The following is a 27,653-nucleotide window of genomic DNA, read 5'->3' as shown; positions in this document are numbered from 1 at the left end:
CATCTCGGTTATGAATTGTGCTGCAAATTGGCCCCACATTGTTACCAGTGCAGCCTCAGTGAACCTCTGCCTTGAATTATATTTGACAGAGGTTATAGGTATTCAATTGACAATCCCGGCCCATGGGGCAAGGTATAATTGAAAGGTGCCTTCAAGAGTGATAAATAATCACGTTTCCCAAGGGGCCATTAAGGGTTTGGAATGGAACCATGTCGTTTGGTGGAAGGTATTCTTTTTCACAGCAACAACCTGTTAGTATCCTGCAGAGAGAGACCTGGAGGAATTATGTTACAGGTGTGAAAATACATGAAGTGAGGCACTGAAATAGCTTCACTACAAATGAACTGGAACTAGTCTATGTCTGAGATAACTGTGGTACTACACTTTGATGAAATGCTATGAACAATACCTATCACCATTTTGATATTAAAGGTGAGCAATACCTCAAATTTCTGTACCAAGAAAAAAAAAAGGCTGCTATCATTGATGTTGATCCTTTAGGGGCACTTTCACATGCGCGCACTTTGCTTTTTTTTATATCGATATACAGACTGGACTTCATTTTGTTCCTTGGTGGGGTTTGTTTGATCAGGTGTGATCACAGTAAACAAACTTGGGTGTGGACCAAATCACCTTTAGGTAGTCTTGATATGGGTCTAAAAAAACAAAACAAAACTGAGAAATCAATCCGACCGCGATCTGATTGAATCGCTAAATGAACCAATCAGGTCTGACCGTAAGTGGCATAAAGGTGGGTCAATAAACAGATGAAACCAGTGACCTACTGCATACGTCTTAGGTTTAGAATGTTAGTGATTTAGCATGTTAGTGATTTAGCATGTTAGAGTTAGCATCTGATAATGTGCTCAAGAAGTTTCCATACTGTGCATTTGTAATATATCTAGTACATTGTCCACATATAAAAAAGTTAGTCAAATTTTGCGCCACGGGTGTTTATGATCAGTTTCACACGCTAGTCCATATGGCAAGCCTTCCTGTACTGTATTGTACCTTTATTTTCTTGTGACCATTTGTTGGGATCATGAAAAGAAATCAAATATTGTACTAATTTTATTCAACTGACCGACGTAAATAAAGGGTAGGTAGTATTTCAGATGTCTATCCTTTATTCAGAATTTGTCAGGCTAATGTCAAATTTGAACTTTCCATAAAGGGTACATTTACAAACATTGAAAGGATGCATTGTAGGGTAAAGGTAGTTTTAAGTTTTAGAAGAAAAGAAGAAAAAACAACAAGAAGAAAATGATTTTCATAAAACCTTTCCCCAAAGTTTCACAAGTCATTAGTACTGGATATGCACAAGGTGATTGTTACATATTTATAAAAGAACTTTCAAATCAGGCCAAATTGGCCGCATGCTGCCACTGCTGACAGACAGGAGCTTTTATTGTTCTTCCCAGCTGAGTGGAGCCATTTCCTTGTCTTAATTACCTCACTTTTGGCACAGCACAGTGCGGCACTACAGAGCTAGTAGCCACCACAGGGAGACAAGGGGGTGGGCGCAGCTGAAACGGACAGCGCTTGGTGACAGAAGCCAGGGGAGAACGCAATGGAGAGAAGGCCTCCAGCTAGCATGCCTAGGATGACAGATGTGACAGTGGAGGGGGCCCTGCGATCTCTTAGGAGCAGAAGAAAGAGCAAGATCTATCTTGGAGAAATCCCGTATGCCTGTATAGTGGAACTGAAAGATCTACAAACCAGGAAAAAAAAAAAAAGTACGACTTTGAGAATGCAGATTCAAATTGAGTCTCTGGCTCTCTATTTAAAGGTTTTGTTTAGTCTGATCTAGTTTGTTGCAAGTACCTGGTTTCCCCCAGGAATGGTGCTTTAGGATGTTTCTGAAGCTATACATTAAAGCAATTCAATGTTATGTCAGTGTGTACTGTAAATACAGCTATATACTATAGGTCCAATTAAACAATCACATATAAAAAAAACTATACATGAATGTATTAGAAGCTGTACTCTTCAAAAAATGCTCTACTTTCCTGGTTTGACAGGCATTTTGACACTGTCACAGAGTGACTTTAACAGCCAATGAGAGTTTTTGCAACTTTTTTTTTTTTTTTTTTTGAAGTACTGCAGCATGTACTGCAAACTGGATCACGACTAAAGTGTTTGTTCTTATTCTGTTTTGGTGTTAATGATGGCAACCAAGACATTTTGTCAAGTGCAGGCCAAGGCAGGAGGACTACCCCTTTGGCTTGGCAAGTGAATTTGAAGCCTGACATACAAAGGGCAGTGAAAAACATATTTAAATACTTGATTGAAGGTTTATTTAAAAACGTTTTGTTTAAAGCGATAGTATGTAACTTTTGGCGTCCCTCTAAGCTCGAATTCTGTATTACAACAAAAGAACAGAGCTGTTGCTTCAATATGACGTAGGCAATGCATGTTATGCCCCTTATATGTGATTCTAGAATATTTTACTATGTTTTGAAGGACATGCAGTCATTTGCAGTGCGCCACCAACCGGGGCAGCGCTGGAAATGAATAGGGCATTCACTAAACAAAAAAATAAGATAGTGACAAATACAGCAAGATGTTAGAGGACCTGAATGGCTTAATGAGCATTGAGTCATCTCCTCTAGTAATGGTTCAGGTGAAAATGACTTTTGTGGATTAGAGTTTTAAGCTTGTTCACCACTACCGAATACATGACAAAACTGGGGATACGTGACACATGACAGCAACAACATTAAACAGACTGAAAGAAACCAGGGAACTAAATACAAGTCAACTGACGAGACAAGGAGATCACACGTGGACAAGACACGAGTGGTTGGAGGGAGCTGATCAGTAAACACAAGGAACAAGGCGACTGAGAATAGGTGGAAATAAAAACCTAATGATCAAGACAAGACATGAGCATAAGACACAGGAAAACAAGACAAAAAATGAAACTAAACTAAATGTAATCTCAACTAAAACACTGATCATAACAGAACCACAACGACACATTTTGAAAATGTTAACGAAATATGTATGGGGTTAGAGTTATGTCATCAATGATGACACATGATGGTGATGTCATCTATGATCTTCTCTGATAAGTGTACTATTTCCATGATTAACAGCTGAAGATGGTCAAGCAGTCCTTTTCTTGTCACGGAGGTCACTCAAAGCAGGCTCTTGTTGTTCACCTTTGATTCTGGACACCCACTTTTTGACTTTGCTGTAACCAATTGCAGCTTCCCCCTATGCATTTTACAACCTTTTCAAAAGGTTTAGTGGTGGTTCCCCTTCCAATGCAAGAGATTCAATCACAGCTCTCTGCTTCTGACTGGTATCACAATCAGAATCCTCTTTATTTCCCAAGTATGTCAAAAACACACAAGGAATTTGTCTCCGTTAGTTGGAGCCGCTATAGAATAACAATAGGCAGGTATTTTGACAGTAAATACTTTTGAGACATAAAAACATAAAAACACATTACGGAGAGTCACTTAGTCTCTAGCAATTGAATGGCAAGAGAGAAGAAGCTGTTGGAATGTCTGCTGGTTTTAGTTTGCATTGTTTGATCGTGCCTACCTGAGGGAAGGAGCTAGAAGAGGTGGTGACAAGGATGTTGAGGGTCCAAGTGGATTTTGCATGCTCTTGTCTTAGTTCTGGCAGCGTGCTAGTCCTCAAGGGTGGGTAGGGGGGGGTACCGACGATCGTCCCGATTGTCCGTTGCAGTCGGAGTTTGTCTTTTTTTGTGGCAGCACCAAACCAGCCTGTGATGGATAAACACAGATCTAATTCGATGACTGCTGTGTAGAACTGCCTTAACAGCTCCTGTGGCAGGCCGTGCTTCCTCGGAAGACGCAGGAAGTACATCCTCTCCTGGGCCTTTTTGAGGATGGAGTTGATGTTGGTCTCCCAGGTCCTGAGAGACTGTAATTCCCAAGAAATTGAAGGTCTCGACAGTTGACACAGGGCAGTAGGACAGCCTGAGGGGCATCTGTGGTGAAGGATGTTTCCCGAAGTCCTCGATAATTTTTACAGTCTCGGGCGTGCTCAGCTCCAGGTTGTGTCGGACGCACCAATGCTCCAGCCGCTTCACTTCCTGTCGATATGCAGACTCGTCACCGTCTTTGATGAGGCCGATGACGGTGGTGTCATCTGCAAACTTCAGGAGTTTGACAGCAGGGTGCGTTGAGGTGCAGACATTTGTGTAGAGAGAAAAGAGCAGCGGAGAGAGGACACATCCTTGGGCGCCCCGGTGCTGATGGTGCGTGTGGATGAGGTGGTGTCCCCCAGCTTCACCTGCTGTGCCCTGCCCATCAGGAAGCTGTAAATCCATTGACAGATGGCAGACGAGACGCTGAGCTAGAGAAGCTTGGAGGAGAGGAGTTCGGGGATGATGGTGTTGAACGCAGAGCTAAAGTCCACGAACAGGATCCTCACGTAAGTCCCGCACCGTCGAGGTGTTCTGGGTGTTCCAACAATGACCTCATTTCCAAAATGGCTAACAGGAAGAAGTTAGGCCTAAACAAAACAAACAAACCAAAAATCTTTCAAACACATTTTTAAACTACAAACTGAACAGTTCAGGAAAAAAAAATCTACTATTGGTAGGTTAAATTAAATTGGTCTCATTACTTTTTGACTGTATATTAGAAAGTTTTTAAAATGGATTTTGAACTGTTGCTTTAGCCACTTGTTTACATGACAACTTTGTTTTGGAGCCTAAAAGCACAAACATTTGAAAATGGGTGTTGAAGTGGAAGTTTTGGAATGCCACCCAGCTGAAAAGCATCAAGGTAGCATTTGGGTTTCCAGCAAAGTGTAAAATACATTCACAACATCACTACTGTCGAGAAGAGTACTGGATTGCATTACAAAATATCAATGCATGTATCACACTTTATATTCCGACCAAGGGTATTCAAATGGCGGATTCATCTAAGATTGCAGTGCCTTGTGTTTCTTCACAAAATGCTATTGCCAACTATAGCCTCCATTCATATTACTGCAAAGCCTTTAGGTCGCTGCAGATACATGACATCAATGTGAATTCTTGTGACAGTGGAAACACAATTGCCACAAAAAATGCTTTTAGATGCATTCTGTATTATTTTTTTCTGGTATAATAATAGATGCTCCTCCTCTGTGGTATACTCCACTTTATATCATAGCCAACTATGTGCTGCTTTGGTCATTTTCAAGCACACAATGTGAATGTGAATCATCAAGTTCAGTCTCTTTGGTCTTTGAATGTCGCATTGATCTGTCTGCTCGGGGCAAAGTCTCTGCCAGCCTGACTAGTGTCATCAATATTGCATCAGGTTCAGTCTAAACAGTGCGGAACTCTTTATCAGTCCATCAAGGGAGGCGTAATAAAATGTAGTGTTTATTTCCTCAGCAGGGAACCACACATGCAGCTAATATCATCCTATAGCTCTGTACTGAATAGAGCAGAAGAATTCAGCCTTGTTTTATTATATGAAGTACTAGATACCATGTATACTATATCTATAATGTACATCAATACCTATTTTTTTATATTTTTTTCCCTGGAAATAGGGATGTTGAGTGATGCTGCTCTTAAGTCGAAATGTAAAAGAAAGAAACTACATAAGGTTTATATCACGGGTTAATACGTCATAGTATAGCATTGAACGGAACTTCAGCACAACTTTAAAAGGTCAAACATGATTTGTTTCAGAATATTGATTCAATTTTAATATCAAAGACTGCCATAAAAAATAATGGAAATTGGAATAACTCAGTTCAGAGTAAAACTGTTTCCGTCATCTCTTCCATTGACTATGTTTTAAGTAACATTTTAAAGGAGGCATGTTGTGCAATTTTTTTTCACAATGTAAAACTGAGGGAGATTTAATAAAAGGTCTCTGAAATTCTTCTGTCAAAATACACAAAGGATAAAGACTTACAGCATACTTAATATCCACTCATCACACTGAGTTTCAAGTCACTTGGTGGGGGTTGTGGGTGCAGGGGGTTGTTTCTTTCTAATGCAAATGAAGTGTACAGATTTTGTCACGCCCAGGGGCACGTTGCTAACTTTAGACCCTGTCTCGGTGTTGGAGACGCCGCAGAGACTGCCGCGACTGATCAGTCGTGGGGACTCTGAGACTTGGGAGACCAAAATATTGCTGAACTCTCACCAGAAAGATGTCTGGGAAACATCTCCAGACATAAAATAAACATATAATGCATATTACGTGTGTTTGTGTGTGTCAGCGTTTGAATGTGCGTGCTGACTTCGAATGAGGAATACAAGTAAACGTCCATAAAATACAAAATATTGGGATGATCCTTTTTATATTTTCAGAGGTTGAAGTGGGCATAAGTAGTGATGTCCATATACTGTACATTTTGGTGACGAATGCACACAGTTTTGTCACATTAAGTGCTGTTGTAAGCTTTTTCTACATAGTGAGCATATGAAGAACATCCATCAAATCCAAAATACTGGGGCAATTATTCTGATATTTTCAGAGGTTGAAGTGGGCATAGGTAGCGATGTCCAGATAGAATTTGGTGACAATTTCCCTCTGTTTTGTGACATTAAGCTACATAAAGGTTCTATAGTGAGCATAGAGAGGAGTGGCTAAAATGTTTCCAATGAAATCGAACATGGTCTTTGGTGACCCGGCTAGTCTCCAGGAGACGTCACGGAGATGTCTCCGCAACCAGTGGAGACTCAAGTTGCCATTAGGTCGTCAATTAGTCTCCAGGCCAGTGAGATTCCTAGGGTCCTACTGTATTGTCCAAACACAGAACACTCTTGGGTTTTTGAACAGACTAGGGACGAAATCAGCACATCATTCGATTTTTTTAAAGGCCTTTGAGGCTTCAGTAAACAGTTGCTACATTACACCACATGCACTTACGCTATTGGGTACCTATCCCGATTAAGCCACACATTTTTTCCTTTGTGTAAAATTGAATCTGTTGAACTAAAATAAGTGGAAAAACCATACCAAAATCTTTTTCTATTGCAGGATAATAATGTGAATTCTTGTCTTTCAGCACTAACAATTATAATTCTATGTTCATATTTTGGTCCTTTCAGTAACATTAATTAGATGTTAAGAGAAAACGAAATATTCAAAAGTTTGTATGAGCTAATATTTACTGACTATAACTTCATTTGGATCATTTTAAGAATAATCTCCATGGAGAAGTAAGCAAGATTTTGAACCAAACTCAATCAGACTTCATTGTTCCCTTGTAACTCTCCCTTCACCGAAGTGGACTGTGTGGCAGACGCAGCAAATAATAAGATATTAAATGAAACAAGAAGGAATTAGTGCAGCTTCAGCAGTGCCTCCAAGGAAATATACCAGTAAATGGAATATGTTTCAAGAGGGGTATATCTGCAGTGCTGGCAACTCATTGACTTCAGTCCGACCCTTTAGCTCACTCAAATTAACCTTGCATGGAGGTTGTTTGCATATTTGCATGCATGGATTTTTAGGCTCGCTGTTCGATTTTGGGTGAGTAGACAGGACCTCTAACTTTAAATTTTGTAATTAGATTTTAATTTAAGAATTTGTAGTTCTTTTGTTGTAACTAAATAGTTTGTAGTCTGTGAAAGCAACTCATTAGCTTTAGGGCTTAGGGCAGAGGTGGGCAATACATTTTCCAAAGGCGCCATAAGAGAAATTGGAACAGTTGTTGAGGGCCACACAACGCTAACCTCAGTTGTGTTCAATGTGAATTTAATGGTTTTATTTACTTAAGCAGTAATCTGCAGACTTACAATGAGCTGCTACTTGTGTAGATATATTAAATAAGTTGTTACAGTTAGAATAAAAGTCCATCCATCAATCCGTTTTGTTTCTATCGCTTATCTTCATTAGGGTCACGAGTTAGCTGGCGCATATCCGAGCTGACTTTAGGTGAAAGACGGGGTACACCCTGGAATGGTTGCCATCCAATCGCAGAGCACAATGAGACAAACAAGCATTCAAACTCACATTCACACCTAAGGACAATTTAGAGTCTTCAATGAACCAAAGGCCCATTGCACACCAAGCCCGACTGGAATGGACCATCGCAAAAATAAAAAAATAAATAAAAAGAATCACACCCCCACATTGAGTCATTTGGCCTTCACATCTTCCAATGTGCTGCGATGCAAAACTGCAACCCTCCACATACAGTATATTATACTGTATTACTATTAAACCACAAAACATAGCGTGCTTGTCAGGGAAGAACCAGGTTCCCACAAGGAAAGGAAGTGGGTGAGAATAAAGGAGAGAGTGTGGATATTTGGGGAGGCTGACTCACTGACTCCGTACATCATTTGCATTCATTTGTGTGACAGAGACTGCATGTGTCACTATTTGATCTACAGGTACATTTGCAATTATAAATAGTTAGGTATTGTTGTGAAACTAAAAGGTCATGTGCATTTTTGATTCTGTTAGATCTGTGAAGTTGCAACATCATGCACCGACGATTCAAATTTTGAATCACCACAAAACCAGTGTCCAACTGTCGGCCACTCATGAAAACTAGTCACTGAACCCCACACACTGTGCAACAGTTCACTCGGGTTCGGTCGCAACGCTCAGTGCGCAGCAGGCCTAAATAAGTTTTGGGATTGTGGAAGGAAACTGGAATATCTGGAGAAAATCTGCGCATGTATGGGGCGAATATGCAAACTCCACACAGGAAGGCAAGAGCCTGGGTTCAAACCCCACCTTAAGACCTTTAGTTGTTGCTGTTTGCTTTCTTCTACCGCTCACATATGTGCACATCAAAATAAAGGCAGTGCTTTTAAAGTAAAAGCACAGCTGTCTAAATCTTTCATGAGCTGCCATTTTGCCATTTGGCAATGTGTCAACTGCATGCATGGGACCTCTACAATAGTTGACAAGTCTGAGTGAAAATACAATATACGTATATAGGAGATCCTTTTTTCCTCTCACTGTGGGCTAGTACTAGCCCTGTCACAGCACCCCACTGGCCCAGTTGTCATGGTAACAAAAGCTGTACTACGCATTGGTCTCACAGTAGAGGGGGGCAGCGTGAGTAGTGGGTCATGATCGTGAGACAGGAATGTCCCCTCAAAACAGGCTGAGTTCTACGAGACGACAAATATATGAGGGTAATGAGTCCGAATTGAACTTAACCTAGTAATAATTGAATTTTTTTTTAGAAATGTTCACGGTTTGTAGTTTAAATACTTATTTGAAGGTTCATGTAAAAAAAAGGATGGATGGATGGAGAGATGGGGCGGCACAATGGACGACTGGTTAGCACATCTGCCTCACAGTTCTACCTGTGTGGAGTTTGCATGTTCTCCCCGTGCCTGCGTGGGTTCTCTCCGGGCACTCCGGTTTCCTCCCACATCCCAAAAACATGCATGGTAGGTTGATTTAAGTCTCTGAATTGCCCTTAGGTGTGAATGTGTGCGCGAATGGTTGTTTGTTTATATGTGCCCTGCGATTGGCTGGCGACCAGTTCAGGGTGTCGCCCGAAGATAGCTGGGATAAGCGCCAGCACGCCCGCGACCCTAGTGAGGATAAAGCGGTACAGCAAATGGACGGATGGATGGAGAGATGATTGATGGATAGATACTGTAGGTAGATACTTTATTCATCCTGCAAAAGAAATGTAATCGGGCGTAACTACAGGGTGAAAGTCAGAATTTTGAGCTCCTTTTTCTTTGTGCCTATTTAACCAATATACAGTAGCAAAAGGCACCAAACAAGGGCAGGGCCTCTATTTTTTAGGGCTTTGTGGCTGAGCTAACTAACGATCAGATCAAAAGCAATAACCCATGCAATGATATTTTTAGAACACTAATTGAGAAAATGTGATCCCCCCCATTCCTTAAAACGTGAATCTATTCTGTTTGATAGGTTATGCACTTTCATATCAGAAGAGGTTTCAAACATGCAAAATACACCTATAGTACTGATTAGTAGTGAGTGAATTGACACAAGTATTCAGATATGCAACAATTAATTGTAATGAATAAATCAAAGGTTAAATAATGGCTGATGGGAATTTGAGTTTGAGAATTATAAATCACCTTTGAACTCATGGGCCACATTGATTAACACGGTATTAATCCTAATCAGTGGGTCAAAGTCAAGGCGGCTGCATTCTTTATTACATCAATGGTGTTAAAATGCTTTGTAGAACAAAAATAATTAACCATGCGAGTGTGCAATAACGTGAAAAAAAGTTCACTTATTCTGAATTAATTTAAATAGTGCCTTAGGAAATGAGCAATTTTAACAGCATCTTTTTTTCTAGAATAATACAAGTAAAGGGTTGCAGGCCAAACACATAAGAAGGGATATTAACTCATGATATGAGAAAATAAAGTAAACATGAAAAGTAGGATTTCAATAAGGAAATCCCACGATAGTCTAGGCCAAATCGTCTTGCCGGGATTTAAAAAAAACATTTCATTATCTCAATCAGCATGTCTTCTTCGACTGCGCTGTGGCATGTCTTTCTGTCTTTTGAGATGTTACCGCCACAACCTGATCTGCAGCTGTACTATGGCAACCACTTAGAAAAACTACATGAAAACTGGAATTAGAGAACTAGTGACCACTGAGGGAGCTTAATGAACGACATTAAGAAATAGATATAATAGAATACAGGGAAATCCTCTAAAAATCTCAAAGGTTTTTCTCCAGTCAGTCGAGGAGGGATTTTATCATAAATGTTGAACAGAAACAGAACGTTGAACAGAAACCTTATTTGGCAAAAAAAGAATCTTCTGCAAGTAGACGATGGCAAAATACACCAGGAGGACTAAAAGTCTTAAGACTTGTTGCAGCAGTTTAACAACTGACACACAACATAAGGAAATGAGACGTAGATACTTTCTTGTTTGGGTGAAAAACCTTAACAAAAAGTTAAGCAAAACTTTAAGTGACAGATCATTTTTCAAAATTCCTTCAGATTCCATCGGTAATAAATAGACATGTGCATAACAATGTACTGTATGCAGGTTTCCCCATTGATAATGCCAATGAGAAGAATATATACATTATATCAGGGGTGTCAAACATACAGCCCGCGGGCTAAAACCAGCCCGCTAGAGGGTACAATCTGGACTGAAAGATGAATTTGAAATGAAAAAAAATACTTAAGACATCGTGGTGGTGGGGACTCAGGATATTTTTGAGAATTATTATGCTCGTGTAGAAAATGGAATGATAATAATTCCTAAATCTTCATAAATTGATTTAATTTTAAATTGCAATGCCATATTTTTCAGTTCCACATACATTTGACTTAAAAGTTTTGTGCCTTAAAATACAATCACTGTGATCAGTTATTATGCACACATGTAGATTACAAACTGAAGAGAAAATATTTTTAAAAAGATGAGGTTGTTTTGTAAAAATATTAGAAAAAGTCATTAAATCAAAAGATTTTCCTTCTGTACTTGTTTTGTTTTGTATTATAGGAAAGAAAAAAAAAGGTCTTTATAATGACATTAAGTATGGTGTGATTTTAGTGGTCCAGCCCCTTTGACATCAAATTAGGCTGCATGTGACCCCTGAACTACCATGAATTTGACACCCCCTGATTATATGATATTTTAAGAACAGAACTAAATGATAAAACATCGATCTAATGTCGTAAGACATGCTTGGAAAACTGTCTTCTTCGAAGTTCTTTGAGGAAAATTGGAGTAACAGGTGGCAAGATAAAGTGTATGTTGGTAATTGGCTAACTCGCCTCATTGAGGAGAAGGCTCTTTACATTAGATCGCATTAATAACATCCCGATGGATCCAAGTATATTTACCCCAGTTGAGATAATACTTTCTTGCAGGCAGAGGCCCCTCAAAGTTGGCACGGTCATCTCTCCCAAAATATCCTTCAGATTTGCCACAGGGGCATCCAGGGGGACAAGATTTGAGTGATATTTCTCAAAGTCCTCTGCCCTTTGTCATAAATAGCACAGCTGCCGTCTGTCCTTCAAGGCCCTACGCCGCTCGTAGGCTGATTTGATAGGAATGTGCATAATATTTTGGTTCATTGATTGAGCCTGGCAATGAGAGATCAGTGTTGTGGCTGGTAACTGGACCCTCCTATGAGATGGCTGCGTCACACAGGCACAAGCAGAAGTGTCAGCCACTGGCCTACTAATCACCCTATGCTGTGAGTAATGGCTATAAAAGCAATCACGGGGGAAATGCATCATCCCTACACACCCTCGATCTATCAACCTGACTTGCTTTCATTTGACTGAAATGCATGCCAATTTGAAATATGACACTTTGTAAAAGTCAGAGCATGTTAGCTCTGGAACCACAGAAAGTAATAATTAAACACACACATAAACATCTATTGTATTTCATCTATTGGTGTGAACGTGTTGTGCGTTTCAAGTGGTTTCCCTGGGAAAACATTTCAAGCATGGCTCTGGTGCATAATTACAAAAAAACATGCTTCACTGGTTTAGACAGAGTTACAATATACTACAGCAGTTATTTTCCACTTGACTCATCTTTCAATTTGTTACCCTACATGATACGAATCTGTGCCTCACTTACACACCAGCAGAGAACTGTTTGGCAAAGGTTTGATTTGTCGCTTCTGCACGGAACACAAGGGAGTAGGTGTTCATGGGTAACTAATCTTTTTAGAAGTTGACGTAGTAGCAATGATTCCCTGGTATTCCTTACAAATCCAGAGTATTTGTATAGTGGCAGTTACAGTTGCATTGATGTAATTTCAACCAATAGCCGATGCTTTTAAACTCAGGAACACTTGCAATTACCCTCTAATCTGACCTCCTCCTACCGACTTCTTCGACATGCTTCTGCCTATAGTACATGCTGTTAATCTATTTCCTCAAAGAGCACTAGACTGCTTAGATCTGGTATAAACAAAATCTAGAAAAAGCTGGGGTAGACTCCATCTTCTCTATGACCCTGAACAGGATAAGTGGTCTCGAAGAAGGATGACTTTACAAAGAGTAAGGATGGGCAAGTACTGATACGAGGTATACCGGCCTAATTTCAAGGTACCGGGTAATGGTGAAGGTTGTCGATCAGAGCCACTCAACGCAAAAAAATCTGACAATCGAGTAAGTCCTCCTCGCCAGAAGTTGGCACTACACTGTGGCGGATTGACACATCGGTGAATCAGCATGTGTGTCAGAAAAAAAGAAAGGTCTTTATTCACAATTATGTGTCACTGTGTGTTAGTTTTAATTTTATGTATCAAAAGTACTAGTGGTATTGGTACTCGGTATCGGTGAGTACTCAAGAGTGAATACTCGTACTCAAGACACTGGTATTGGTCTGGGAAAAAAAAACGGCATCGAACGTCCCTAAAAAAAAATATGATGTCTATGAGAATTTTCTATAGTAAACCATATTTCTTATACTGCTTTTGTTTAGAATATGCACTGATTTTATCTCACATTTAACACAGAAATGCACAACTAAAAATACATTTCATGTGACTGCTTATTCTGCACACATTTATTTAATGCAAACTCTTTGAATTTCAGGGAGCTTTTGACATTTTCCCATTTTGAAATGGGCAATTTCAAAGTGGATTAACCTTTTATACCCAAATTTGAGCTGGCTCACTGGGATTTTCTGAAAAAGGACTAGAATCAGCAGTCATAACACTTAATCTAAAATACATAAACCAATGGCAAAATGCATTACCCTCCAGTGATACGGTATGGATATTTAAATAAACCGGTATTTAAATGCCTACATATGGTACAATAAGGGTTCATCACGTTCACACATCCTAAAGCTTCTTCCGGCCTGATCTGGCAGGCAGCAAAATTAATCACCAATGCTGCTAATGCGACCAGTGGCGCTTTTGTGAAATGTTAATAAAGCTATACTGAATAAGTCCGTAGCCTGTGGCTGCTCACTAAATCTCGATGACTTCATTAGCTCATCACCGTGAGTCATGGCACAGGGTGCCAAAAGCAATTAAAACACAACAGAAAATGCAGTCCATGGGCTTGTGTGTCGCGTGTGACTCTGATACGCTCTGCTAGTTTCCACATAATAATTGACATATCAGGAGTGTGTTAAATCAATATGCAGATTTGTCTCACACACATCTTAAATGTATAGCAAATCGTGCACACCTCGTCACGTCGTGTAGGCTTTTGTGGCCATGTAGACACTCCCTTTAATGCTGACATTGAGCAGAATATAATGGCAGTCAAGATTTAATTACCTGCCAAAGAGATTTTTTTTTCCATTGATGGCAACTTAACCCTTCTTTCATATGTATGCACCTGGAAACATTAAATGCAAAATTAAAACAAAGTTGGAGAAGTGAGTGGAAACACGAAAGGTCACCAGAAAGGACTGCTTGATATTCATCCAAATAATTTAGTCTTTTTATTCGTCCTTCAATCAAGAGGTCAGAAGAGACAGACACATGTTGAATGATATGTCAAGGCTTTCAACTCACTCCTTTGTGTTGAAACACATTTTGTTTCATGAAGCCAACACTACGTATATGACACTGGGCACTTATGTTTCCTTTGTCAACTGTGGTAATTGAATTAAAACTGTGGGTTTATCTCCCCTATGTGCATTTAAAGAAACCTTTATCTTAGCAAATGACTGACAGTTTATTGAAAACCTGCATTTCCTTCTCTCTGCCTCTCTCTCTTATTTCTGCATGAAGGCAGTCCACCCACACGTTCTCCTTATTGTTATGGCTCCATTATTAATGAGTTTTGAATTAACTGCCTGTGGAATGTCTTCAACTGGAGCCCCTGCTAAGTCTGATAGAATTAATTTAATTGGAAATAAAGAAATTAAAATGGCAGTGAGGAACAATTATTATTTTTTTTATTCCATGGTCCCTTCACAGATTCAACGTGTAATTTACATTTAAGTCACTATGGTAAATACAAATTGCCAGAGGTAAACATATATTAGTTAATAAAAAATGGAGTAGCAATAATAATTTGCATATTAGGAAAAAATAGCTGGGATAGGCTGCAGCTCACACGTCATTCAAATGAAGACAAGCGGTATGAAAAAAGATGGGCAGTTTTAAAGAATCGTAGATGGCTGTTAGATGATCTATGGTTGCTGTGGCAACAACACTGATGTTTTCCTTACAACCCAGTGTACCATCGTACACGTAATCGTGATATTAGGTTTAGCTATATAAAGTTAAAAATAGCACACCTTTGCTTTGAAATGCAGTGACTAATCCTGCGTCATTATTTCAAAAACCTTGATGGATTACAGTTTTTCCTACAGAATTTGAAATAAATGAAGCTTTGGAAGTTGATGCAATGGTTTTAGGTAACTGGCATCCACAGTCTTGTTGTAATAATTGTGTATTACAGCTCTGCTTAGCCCAACATTTTTAGAGCTTAAAAAAGATGACTGCACAACATATAGTAGATAACCAGTGGATGTGATCTTCAGATATCAAGGAGTTGTAAATATTGTACCTTTAAGGTTGTAAACAATCAATTCCAGCATGCTGGTATGCAGGTAATAAGGAAAATTGAACAGATTCAAACTGGTAGTATCATAAAACCTTTATTAATCTGACAGGCAACATTTAAACAGTTTTTTATTCTTACTTTCTCAGAAGTAAGTAAATAAAGAAAGAAATCGACTGCTCTTAATCGTAAAACGCAAAATTAAATGCCCTTAACTTTGATGATGGGTCTGCGAACATGTTGAGGGTGTTCACATAAAGACCACTTTCTGGTGATTTTTCTTTTATATTATTATGGTCTACGCTAGTCTACTGAGCACACTGAGCAACCAGGACTGATATTTGTGCACTGCTTTAGTCCCGTGTTATAGAAATTACCTCTATGCAATAATTCCCATTCATGGTTTAATGGCCATTACATAATGTCATTTGTCACAAAAAAAACAAAAATAAAAGCAAAACACACATAATACTTTCACGTGACGTCAAGGTAAAAGGCAAGTGTACTGTATTTTTGTTTGTCGGACATAAAATGTACAGTGCCATTTGTTCTGTGCTTTTAATGCAGCATGATGAGCAGTGGTCTGCAACTGGGACCAAATTCAGATTTTGTTTCAGGGTCTTGGTCGAAGGAACTGGTTAGAAAGTAACCTCACATATACGACTCGTTTTTGGATGCAGGGAAAATCCGGAGAAAAACCATGCAGAACAGGTAGAAAGCCCCCAAAGTTGGGTGATCAGTGCAGTCCAAGATGGAATTAAACCAGGGACGTTCTTGCTGTAATTAATGCAGTAGTGCTAAACAACCTGTTGCCATGCAGAATTGTTTTTTTTTTTTATTTATTTTTTATTTTTTATGTGTGTGATTATTATAATTTTTTCCCCCCAAATTTGGGTTGAACTCCAACTTGTACCACTGTAGAGGTTTCTCTTTAATGCTACTACTACTACTACTACTACTACTACTACTATTATGTTTTGATGTTACACATCCCAAGAAACTATCAGCAGTACTTAAGACTACACAAAAACAATGTAATAAAAGACTCCACAAGATTGAACTTCAGAAACGTATTTTTTAACTGTTAGAACAGCAGTGTAAAGTACAATTACTGTAAAAAAAATTTTTTATTGTCTTAACAAATATATACATTTTCACAGTCAAGACTTTCAACGGTTAATGCAAATTTGGAGTAGGACTTAGATTAAATCACTTTCTCTGTATCATTAAAAAATCTGAATGATAGATAAACAGATGTTACAGGATACATACCTGTAAATGTGCCCTCAGGTTTGACATCAACTGTTTCGACGTTGAAAACCAAAATAACAAGGATGCCTGCACATTGTGCTGCATACGGTAGCATACAACACCGTACAATCTCAACAAGGGGACATGACCATGGGCGGCTTTGAAGGAGCATGTTCCCAGCAAGTTTTGCAGCGCCATTACAAGCTAAACATTGCTTTTTTCTTGCTTTGTTTCTGCCCGCAACATTATATGTGTGTGTCTTAGTGAAGTGTCGCCATGTGTTTGAAGTTTTTGTTGTGTGCAACATCCATAGCAGCCCATGAAAGGTTAGTTGTAAAACAGTGCTTTGAATTTAGTTCTTCATCATCTTCTCTTTCTCTGTCCTACAGCACAATTCTCTATAAGAAGCTTGTGCACAGGAGATGAGATATGATTCTTGAAATTAAAACAGCATTTTCCTCTTTGATCATGTGGTACTATGGAATGCTGAAATAGGACTCGCCCTTTATCGAATCATTGCACTCCGTCTTATAATCTTCCTCCTGTGCACGCTGCTCTAACTCTGCTTGGAGGATTGCTCTTTGCGATGAAGAGTTAATGAAGAAAGCTTTTCTTCAGTAAGAAAAAAAAAAGTAAGGCAACTTTGTACTCTGGCCTTGCTAATTGCGTCACAATTTGCTTTCATGCCCAACAATGTCAACTGCTGAACCAGATAAGCATAAATATGTAACACTGATGAGTATGCTGCTTTACCAATGTTTCACTAACATTGACTGAAGAGCTTCAGTTTATCAACAGTTTTCACTTTTTTTTTTCATCACACTACATCTATTTTCACACATTTTACTGGAAAAATACCCTCATTCACTCTCTCACACACGCTCATGAGTGTCCTCGCCCTCATAAACTGCAAGTGAGAAGCACCATTGTCAAAAAGCCATGTTATCATCTAATAAAGAGGCCGACGTGGGATGATGCTGCTGGCAGCGCGGTTATGTAAGCCGCTTTCTCAGGGACTGATAGCAATCCAATACACCCAGCAGGGGAGCAATGGTGTGTGTGCGCGTGCGTCTCAGTGTTGGGGATGTGAAACAAATCACACATTTGAGTATTACACCCAGTACTTTACCACAGGTACAGAATGATTCACTCCGCCGTGGCAATTGATTTGTTAATATGCTAATGTGGCTGTAATTAGCGAAGCATACAACGCCGGCGAATCTTTGCTCAGTGAGGTGTTGATTAAAAGAAATCAAAAAGCTGGGTGTGATAGGCATTGTCTTCTCCGGAATCAAAATCAAGTTGTAAAAAGACAACACAAGATTGACACAATATTCACACCGTGTATCACGTGGATGCAGCAGCGTGTTCTTCCTTTGTTACGTTTGAATTTGGAATTCATCTTTCCCTTTAAATAAAATGTAAATTGAATTATTCTGTTAGGAGGCATCAAATTACTACGAAATTGCTAATAGAAAATGTTAGCATTTGTTAGCATATGTATGTAAACTCAAAGCAAAGCAGTACCCATTAACGAATTGGCCTGAGATTTGACATATTACATTTTTTTTTTTTTTTTCTTTGGTATGGTTGTTTTTGGTGTGTATTTGAGTGTACTGTGTAGTGTAGTTTATTACTATGTTGAGTTTTATATTCTACTATGCTGTATGCATTGTATTATTGTGTAATGTAGTGTCAGCCTATTGATTATTTGTATTTTGCTTTTGTGCTGACCATCATCTTCATGTGCAAGCCCAACTAGGGACAAGGGTTGAAAACTAGCATTAGCTATAAACCCTCTGTACAGCGCATCAGTTGAACATTTTGCTCTGTAACTATATTAAACTCTATCATCATCCCTATTCAAATAAAGTTTATTCGTTCGTTTGTTCATTCATTCATTAATTCATTCATACATGCAAGAGAAAAAATAAGTTAGATAATTGACTGATAACTCTAAACTCTTTTAGTTGTACTATGGTCCGCACCATATTTGTCTTTGGTCTTCCATCATTGATACTTTTGTTAAAGGGAAACAAAAATGATAATAAACAAAACAATCACATGGTAATTTGTAATATAATTTGATCAGTAACGGTACTGACATGGACCACATAATTTCCTTTTGAAAATCAATTAATTTTACTGATATGTGTAGTTGAGGCGGCACAGTGGCCGACTGGTTAGAGCGTCTACCTCACAGTTCTGAGGACCCGGGGTTCAATCCGCCTGTGTAGAGTTTGCATGTTCTCCCCGTGCCTGCATGTGTTTTCTCCGGGTACTCCGGTTTCCATCCATCAATCCATAATTTTCCATCCATCAATCCATTTTCTGTAACGCTTATCATCACTAGGCATGCTGTAGCCTCTCCCAGCTATCTTCAGGCAAGAGGTGGGGTACACCCTGAACTGGTCACAAGCCAATTGAAGGGCACATATAAACAAACAACCATTCGTACCAGCGTGCCCATTGGTTCACATTGGTTCATTGGTTTAGTCACAGCATGTGACTAAAACGGACCAATCACGAGAGATGATCTCCGCGGCGTTCGACGCGCAGCAACTATTTTTGTCGGATGCGCGGCAAACTACGCAGACGTGCTGCGCGGGGCAATTCGTCGGTCACGTGATGCAATGCGGGCGTTGTCGGCCGCGCAACCGCGGGAGTATAAAGAGGCCTTTAAGCTGCTGTGTCCGCGACCCAAACCTGGATAAGCAGAATAAAATGGATGATGGCTGGATAGATAATAGCAGAAAGCAAAATAAATTGTGTTATTTCTGAGACATGAATGACTATGTATGAATTTGTGAAAGTGTTACAACAATTGCATGTCTTTACTGCTATTGCGATCGTGTAAAGTGTAATGGGTTTAATGAGTAGTTAGGGTCATTTATGCAGTTGTATCCATAGAGTTTGAAGGACAACACATGTAAATTGTGTAACTCGCACGATTTTTATAAAGCTGATTGTCTTTCCTGTTAGGCACTTTTTTCTTGACTGTTATGCAAGAAGTGTATTTCCAAGGGCAACTCCCATTTGCTCTGTCAACAAGGATTGTTTTTACTATGAATGCTTCAAATTTGAAATCATCTATTACTTTTTGAAAATGAGACTTTAATTGTTTAACTGTTTCAGCATGGGAGTCATTTATCCATACAAAAACAAGGCGGCATACAAAATTGCTAAATTAGAATTCTTTATTTGTTTTCACAATTTTACGATTTTTCACTCTTTAGCGTTACTGATCAAATTATATGTAAATGACCCACATTGGCGCAAGTACCGGTATGTTACTATGTGAATTTTAGATAAAAATTACATACATAGAGCTAAACTAAAGAAAAAAGATATTTATGTCATTAAAATCCATCCATTTTCTATAAACACATAGCCATTCGCTCTTGGCGGTGTGGGGGGCAACTCTTTGTTTCATCATCACACGTATCTTTGTGTATTCATGCACCCATAAAGTAAGCTCGGAGATGGCGTCAAAAAATATCCTTCGGTGTAGTTTTTGGTTGTGCAGCAACGAATGTCTCCCTACTAAGGCAACAAGCCCACTATATGAAGGTGTCAGTAACATCACTTGCAGTTTCAATTAAGGAGCACTACCTGTGCTGTTTACAGTGGAGCCTGCAACAAAATGTGTGCCATTTGAAACCCAGTGTCAGAAGTCTGCATTTTATTAATTTTAGCCCTCTGCTGTCACCTTTGGATTTATCTCCACTCGCTGCCCTGTTGGAAAATTGAATGTCAGAATAAATGCCTGCTTTATGTGGCAATCCTGTAGAAGTGAGGGATTGATTGTTAAAAAAAAATGCAAAATCTCCATACAGCAAGTCTCAATAACAACGAAATATTTGCTTAAACAATACACGTATCGCAAATATACTTTTGAATCCTGAGATGGGACAAAATGATTGTTTCTTATGCTATAAATAATTGTGATTATTTTTTTTTTTGGGTCATGAATGGTCCAGTTCTTTGAAGTGACCGACAGGAGCAGGCTCCTGATTGGGTGTCGATTTGTTGTTGTTTTTTTCTGTTCAAGCCTCATGTGATTGGTCAACACGTGCGGGCGTGTCTGTGTCCACACTAAGCAGAAGGGGGTATGGGGAGGTTACCGACGGCACATTGAGCACATCTCCAACATTGGGAGAGACAACACAGTGTGAGTACAGCTAAGGTGAAAAAAAATTTGTGTCAAAAAACAAAGTAATATTAGGACACTTTTTAAAGTTAATAGATCAAGGGCAGAGTGCAGACTTTCATATCAGAAACAAAAAACCTGTATTGCATATATACATACCAGTGTTAACCCTTTACTTCAGTTAGAGGAGAAAAGACAAGCAAGCAAACCTGCTGTTCATGAACGTTTGAGTGTGTTTACTACAACTGTTGCTGCTCCCATAATACTTAAACTACATCCATCCATCCATTTTCCGTATCACTTATCCTCACTCGGGCCGAGGTAGAGGCGGGGTACACCCTGTACTGGTTGCCAGTTCACACCTACGGGCAATTTAGAGTCTTCAATCAACCTACCAAGCATGTTTTTGGGATGTGGGCGGAAACCGGAGTACCCGGAGAAAACCCATGCAGGCACGGGGAGAACATGCAAACTCCACACAGGCGAGGCCGGATTTGAACCCGGGTCCTCAAAACTGTGAGGCAGATGTGCTCACCAGTCGTCCACCGTGCCGCCCTTAAACTACAATTTTTGTTCTTATTCTATCCTGCAGGAATGCCTTGTCCCCGTGGTTCCTTTTCGTAAAGCCACAGGCATTAAAGACAGAGCAATCAAAGAATGCAAAAAATGGCAGGGTGTCCTCTGGATTTTACAACTATAAATACATTAAATTATTTGAGGATCAAATCAAGGCATTGTTTGATTTTTGGCTGAAATAACTCAATGTCATCCAGTGGCAGAAAAAAAGACAAGACTGGAATTAACCTCTATTCCAGTCTTGTCTTTTCCTTAGAGTGGAATGTGCAAAGATTGTCCATCTGGAACTAGGTAATAAGTATGGGACTGATTACTAGCAGTCAATAACTAATCAATGCCAATTATGACAACTCACTGGCACAATCAATCATTAAGTCAAATTAAATGTAATGTGAATGTAAATGTGTCAATGTAAAAACTTGACTGTCTTTGTCATTTAAGCCTTGATGCACTGTGGACAAATGAAATGAAATAGCCACGTGAATATGGAGCCAATATGTGTTGATCCATGTTCCAAGCATCATCTTATCGTTGTGTAAAGGCAGGCAATTAGGCTGACTAGACTCATGTTTTGGGAGCGTTGGAATTTATCATCGTTGTGAAGAGAGTACACAAAACTCAGAGAAAGCAACAAATAAATCTGTATGTTGTCTAGAGGTCTCAGTCAAGTGCAAAGGCACTCTATAGTGGTTGAATGCAATTGACGCAAGGAAGACGGTCACTACCCCAATTTGTTTGGATTTTGAAACTATCTTTCCCACTAAAAATAATAGAACGCTAAATCATAAAATCATCATGAAACATTTTGGGAAAAAATGTAATATTTTCACTGCCATTAAATGTAAATAAAACTCTTGATGCACTTAATATTTAATCCACTGCAACAGGAAGCATGAGAGCAATTGACGCAAATTCCCCCTACTAATGACGAGCTGAGCACTCGTAGGTCTGCCGAATAGGCAAACAATGGCAGTGAGCCTCTGCCACGCGCAACATGCGCAGTCTTCAAATAAAGAGCCTTAAGTCTCCTTACTTCCAAGGTATGTTTTTCCTCTCTTCTTACATTCTTCCTAAAGCACCTTGTACAGGCTATGCCTTCCTTTGAAATAAATATCACACACACACAAAAAAAAGAAGCCAAATAAAAAGCTAAACTTGTACAAAGTTTGATGCTTAAACAGAGGTCTCATGAGGAACACTGGAGTTTCCAGCGATGTTCTGATAACTTACATAATGTCGTACGTGATGAGGCCTATTCGAATTCCAAACTATACAATCTGAGGGTTGTCCGAATTTAGGTTCGATTAGATTAGATTCGAGGTTCCAGCATATTTATTAGAACATATAACATAACATGAAAGTGTATAAATGAGGAGTGTTCATCAACACTACTTGAAACACGAACACTAGCCAAACCTATAACACTAGATCCTGTATGTATTGCTTATGAGTTAAACATGTCATTTATATCACACTAATTGTCCCTATCTTCTTACTGCTTACTGTAAAATTTGATGGCCTATGTTCAGTGTTACCCATTACAATATTTCGTTTCCTTTAGTGCACAGTATACTGTCTAGTTTATGTTTTAATGTGGTTGTAATTTAAATGAGATGTTCTTGAGGAGAGGTGTATTTCCGAATTGGAGGAAGAGAAACAGTGTAGTTACTCTACAGTACTGTCTCGCTTTGCGTGTACCAATCCATTGTGTAGTTTCACATTAAAATGCTGACTTGTGCTGTTTGAGTGTTTCTCTCACAAGGGATTCCATAAACCTCCCACTCTTATCAGTACACTCATGTGGAAAATCTGAAATTCATGCTAATCAGCCTATTTGCAGCACCGCTTTCGTTTCTGAACACGCCCTCCTCTTCTTTATCATTAATGTACTAGTTTATTTGGTCAGTGGGTTTGAGGTCAACACTGTCGTGCATATTGTTCGGACCCGGTGTTGGGGAATGCCTCCATTGTGCGTGGGAGGTACTTGCAATGAAAAAAAATGTGAAGGCTAATCGATAAGGATGGATCAAAGTGCCGCATGGCTGGAGAGCCCTGTTGTGTCAGTAAGCACGGACGTCGGTTACTTTAACACATCCTCTTTTCTCTTTGTGTGCGTGTTTATGTGTTTTTGTGGTGGGTGGGTTGGTAAAAGAGAGCGAGAGCGCGAGATGGATAAGTATGGCCAATTAATGCTGTGTGTCATAGCACCAACCATAGCAGCAAAATCTAATTTTACACAATCTTCAATACTGTATACTCATTTTACATATTCTTACCAAATGTACATGTGACAAAGGAGCGGAAAATGTTATGGAATATTTCTGCTAAATTTCTGCAAACTTTCTATGGGGAGTATGGAATATTTTTTGGGGGGGGGGAGTCCCTCTTGGTTCTTTTATGTTTTTGGTGTTTTTTGCCAAACAGTTATTTTCAAATGCAGTTTTATTCCTTAACCTACAATCTTGTTATTACTCCCTCACTCTTAAAAGTCTGTTGTGATTGTAATTGTCTGTTTTATCATTGTATAAACAGAATAATCTAATAGAAAACCGCTTGGTTCTGTTTTCTAGGAGAAAACCATTGGCCGGTCCGCTCCCAGAGTCACCATGGTAGGCATGGCTGTTCTTTGTTAAAGGGTCAAAGTTGCCTCTGATCACTTATGCATTATTCCTGCTTCTAGCTTAGAAGTGCTCGAGACTAACATCCATAACCTGAATTTGGGAATCAATATTTTGAGTGTTTGGAGGCACCTTCTACCTGCAGTGTAAATTGTAGTGCATTCCCGCTAACCTATGTATTCCCCACCTTAGTATGTAGCTCTCCTGTCTGTGTGATGAAGATGAACATGTGTGTAGCTTCCTGTGCTCTTGTTCTATGGGTGTAATCGTACATACACTACTGTTAAAAACCCTTCAGTAGCCATAATCATCAGCATAGGTGTCACATTTTAAACGTAATATGCCAATCATGTACAACATATGGTCGCTGTCAGGCAGAAACCTCCTATGTCCAAATTTGGTCAATTTCATATTTCTTCAGAAATGGATACTATTTGTCTGTTATTTTTACAAATTATTAACCAATCAAAATTTTTGAAATAACTTGCTCTCTTAACGATAGTGTTTAATAACTTGAAAAAAATGTTTTTTTACTCTTTGAAAATGAATGACTAGTGTTGGTAAAAAAGAGTCAAGGATTCTCCCTAACAGTGACGATGTTTCAAATGTCTTTATAATGAAGTCAGATGAATGACAGAATGCAAAACTGTTCTAGACTATTACTGTTTTTATGATTTTCATGAAGCAACCAAGGACTGAGGAAATTCAATCCAGTGTTACAACTGCTCAAAAATCAACCAAAACTATGCTAGGACATTAGCTACCTGGACTTTAAGAGGGAAAATGCATTCTTCTTGCACTGAAGATTTTTTTTTAAATTGGAGTACAACAAAGTTAATTCCTGTTCATAGTATAAGTAAAACAAAACAACACTAACTTCCTAGATGAATGGCAAGTGGGAATGTGAAGGTGAGACTACTTCGCAGATAAGCCTCACATTTCACTTTATAACATTATTTTCACACACAAGTGTACAAATAAGTGCACAGTTGTTAATAATATGACATGTTAATAATATAAAATATAAAACAATCTAACTTGAAGATCCATGCAGTTTTAATGCAGTCTTACTTATTGAATTCCAGTGTGTATAATAGATGTTTGGTATATAGAAACTACGTGCACAAAGTTAATCCTTTGCTTGCTGAACTGAGACCTTGTGAGGTACGCTTAGTTCTTGGGTTCTGGTGGATCGAAGTCCAAAATTCTGCGCAATGCATAGTTTTCCCCCACATTTTAGTCCGAATTGTACATTGTGTTTGCCATTATTGTTTAAAGAGAAACCCATCTTTAAAGTTTGGAGACGAGAAAACCTGTTATGATTTTACCTTTGATATTTGTTTCCTCAGCCATCTTGGGTCTATCATTTCTAACAAAGTGGACCAAAAACCCTTCATCTAAAAATATACAGACCTTGGCTAAATTGTATTTGCTGCCATTACTTAAGTGATTGAAAATGTTTATTCCTCACTCAATTTAATCTCAAGTGTGTGCATATATACAATGCTGGTTTTAAATACAAATGCAGTATGTACTGTTACACCCCTACAATGTTCAGTTTCAATCAGTGACGTACTGATGGAGGCTTGTCTTAAAAAAACAAAGAGAAATGTTTGTGAAGAATGCCACTATAACCCCGGTACTTTGTTTTTGTGTGACTCTAAATGCCTTGGTGTGAGCAAATTTTTTCTTTAACCTAATTAAGAAGAATCTCAGTCAAAACCCAGATATACGAAATGCGACGAATATTCTGTACCTCCTGATGTTTGTTGCAGCTGACCCACATTGTTTTTTTTTCTTTCCCATCATGTTGTGCCTTAAAACCGAACTGATCCCCTTTCACTCCTCTGTACTCTTATATATGAACTGTATGTTTTTGAACTGCTTAACTGGAGTTTTTGCTGTGTAATAACGTCCTAACCGCAATGGTGTGTGCGCTCAACTGTGCATCTCAGTGGAGAGGAGGTCTGGTCTATAAAGGCATGGATAAAGGCAGTTTTGATGATGTTACTTCTTTTATTTTAAGAAGACATCAGATAAATCTGTGCTTATCCTTGCTCACGATATACGGACACTCCTCTACCTCTTCCTCGCCTCCACTCAAAGGAAGCCTGCTTCTCAACAGTCCGCAAATGGAGTCAGTTGGTATGTCAATCAACTTTTGGAAGAAATCACTTGTTTCTCAATAGACAGTATACAAGTATATATAAAAACATGAATCCTACAATGGCACATCAGATGACAATATCACACTGTGTCACACTGTTTGATTTCCAGAAAAGATTATTACCTGTAAAAAAGTGAGTCTCTTTATCTTTGAGGTGTAGGCAGGTGAAAGCGTGCTGGCTCTGAAGGAACATCATAAAGCCCAGCTTCAATAAAATGGATCTCTTATTGCCATGTAACACACAGGGTCACACTAGACCACAAGGGTTCACCGCGAATCACATTTTAAAATGAACTAATATTAGGGTCCACCTCAATCTTCTGCCCTGCATTTGTCAAGATGGAGAGGCATTGCTATGTCAAGTAACCACTTGGCCTGTGGTGTCTTGGTGGTGATTGTGAGTTCTGAGGTAAAGGGCAATACTTGCTGGAACGGGATAGAAACAGGCCAGAGTGGGATTGTGTTGCACTTGGAAGACAGTGAGAGCATTGCAATCTGTGGTTCATTTTATGCTCATTAAAGAATGCACTTATGAATGCATAATGATATCTGAGTAGAGTAGCTGTTGGGCCCATTTAGAATGTCTGCTCATTGCTTTATTTTGATTAGTAGATATGAGATTTAGATAAACCTAGAAGCTGGACCATCTGGAAATACTTTATATCTGCAGATGATCAATGTGCTCTGCTTCAGATATCAATTAGGAGGCGCAAGCTGTTTCTACCCAGGGGCCTAAGGCTTTGTCCTCCTCCAAACTGAGGCTATTATGATAGCTAACATTCTGCGGTAAAATGTGAACACTCTTTGTCTGTTGTTAAATGTCAAGCCTTTGGTGGTTTCCCTTTCCTTTGCTGCGAGAGGAGGCCATGGACGCACTGGTGTCACTGAGCTGTCAACAGAACCAGTGGGACACAGACAACCGCATTCATGCTTTACACACACACACACACACACACACACACAGACACAGACACACGCATACGCACACTGCAAAAGCTCAGTCAAATCTCCACCTTCTCTGGGCCATTCCGAAATCCAACAGCTCCACTTGGCAGAGCTAATGGAATGTCAGCGCTGTGCATTTTGGAGAGCAATGTTGTGAAGGGAGCGCTGTGGAGGGCTGAGCATGACTCTCAAAGACCTGTGAAGAGTGCTGAGGAATCAGAGACTCAAGGTTGCTCTTTGGTCACTGGCTCACATTTGCTTTTTTGTCTCATCTTATACTAGTGCGCCACCATATTCATTCTGCTTGCACCAAAGTATTTGTCCAAACAAACACAAATACAGTACTTCACTTTTTTTTCTGTTCTTTTTGTTTAACAGTTTAACCCTGGAAGAGGTCTGTGTTCTACTATTGTATTTCTTTCAGCAGAATTTTCAGCCACCACTATTAGCCCATTTCTCCATTGTTGTTATCACTAGACAGGTTTAAATACAGACTTTTATTCATTCTGACTGAAACATTCTGAACAAAGATTTC

At 39.2% G+C, this 27,653-nt stretch overlaps 1 protein-coding gene across 8 annotated transcripts in view; it reads left to right on the top strand.

Moving 5' to 3' along the window:
- The window catches only part of LOC133469406 (protein shisa-6), a 79,046-nt gene that overhangs the window by 29,428 nt on the left and 21,965 nt on the right, over nucleotides 1–27,653 (top strand). For 5 of the 8 annotated variants that reach the window (XM_061756433.1, XM_061756430.1, XM_061756427.1 and 2 more), the window contains exon 5: nucleotides 23,959–23,997. The exons of the other annotated variants lie outside the window; for them this stretch is intronic. In XM_061756433.1, coding sequence (XP_061612417.1) covers nucleotides 23,959–23,997 — 39 coding nt within the window. The remainder of the gene's footprint in view (nucleotides 1–23,958; nucleotides 23,998–27,653) is intronic. 8 annotated transcript variants of the gene reach the window in all.

This window comes from Phyllopteryx taeniolatus, chromosome 19 (assembly GCF_024500385.1).
Source record: "Phyllopteryx taeniolatus isolate TA_2022b chromosome 19, UOR_Ptae_1.2, whole genome shotgun sequence".
NCBI lineage: Eukaryota > Metazoa > Chordata > Actinopteri > Syngnathiformes > Syngnathidae > Phyllopteryx > Phyllopteryx taeniolatus.
Note: the sequence above shows the minus strand (reverse complement) of the source record. Positions and strands in the feature narration are given on the sequence as shown.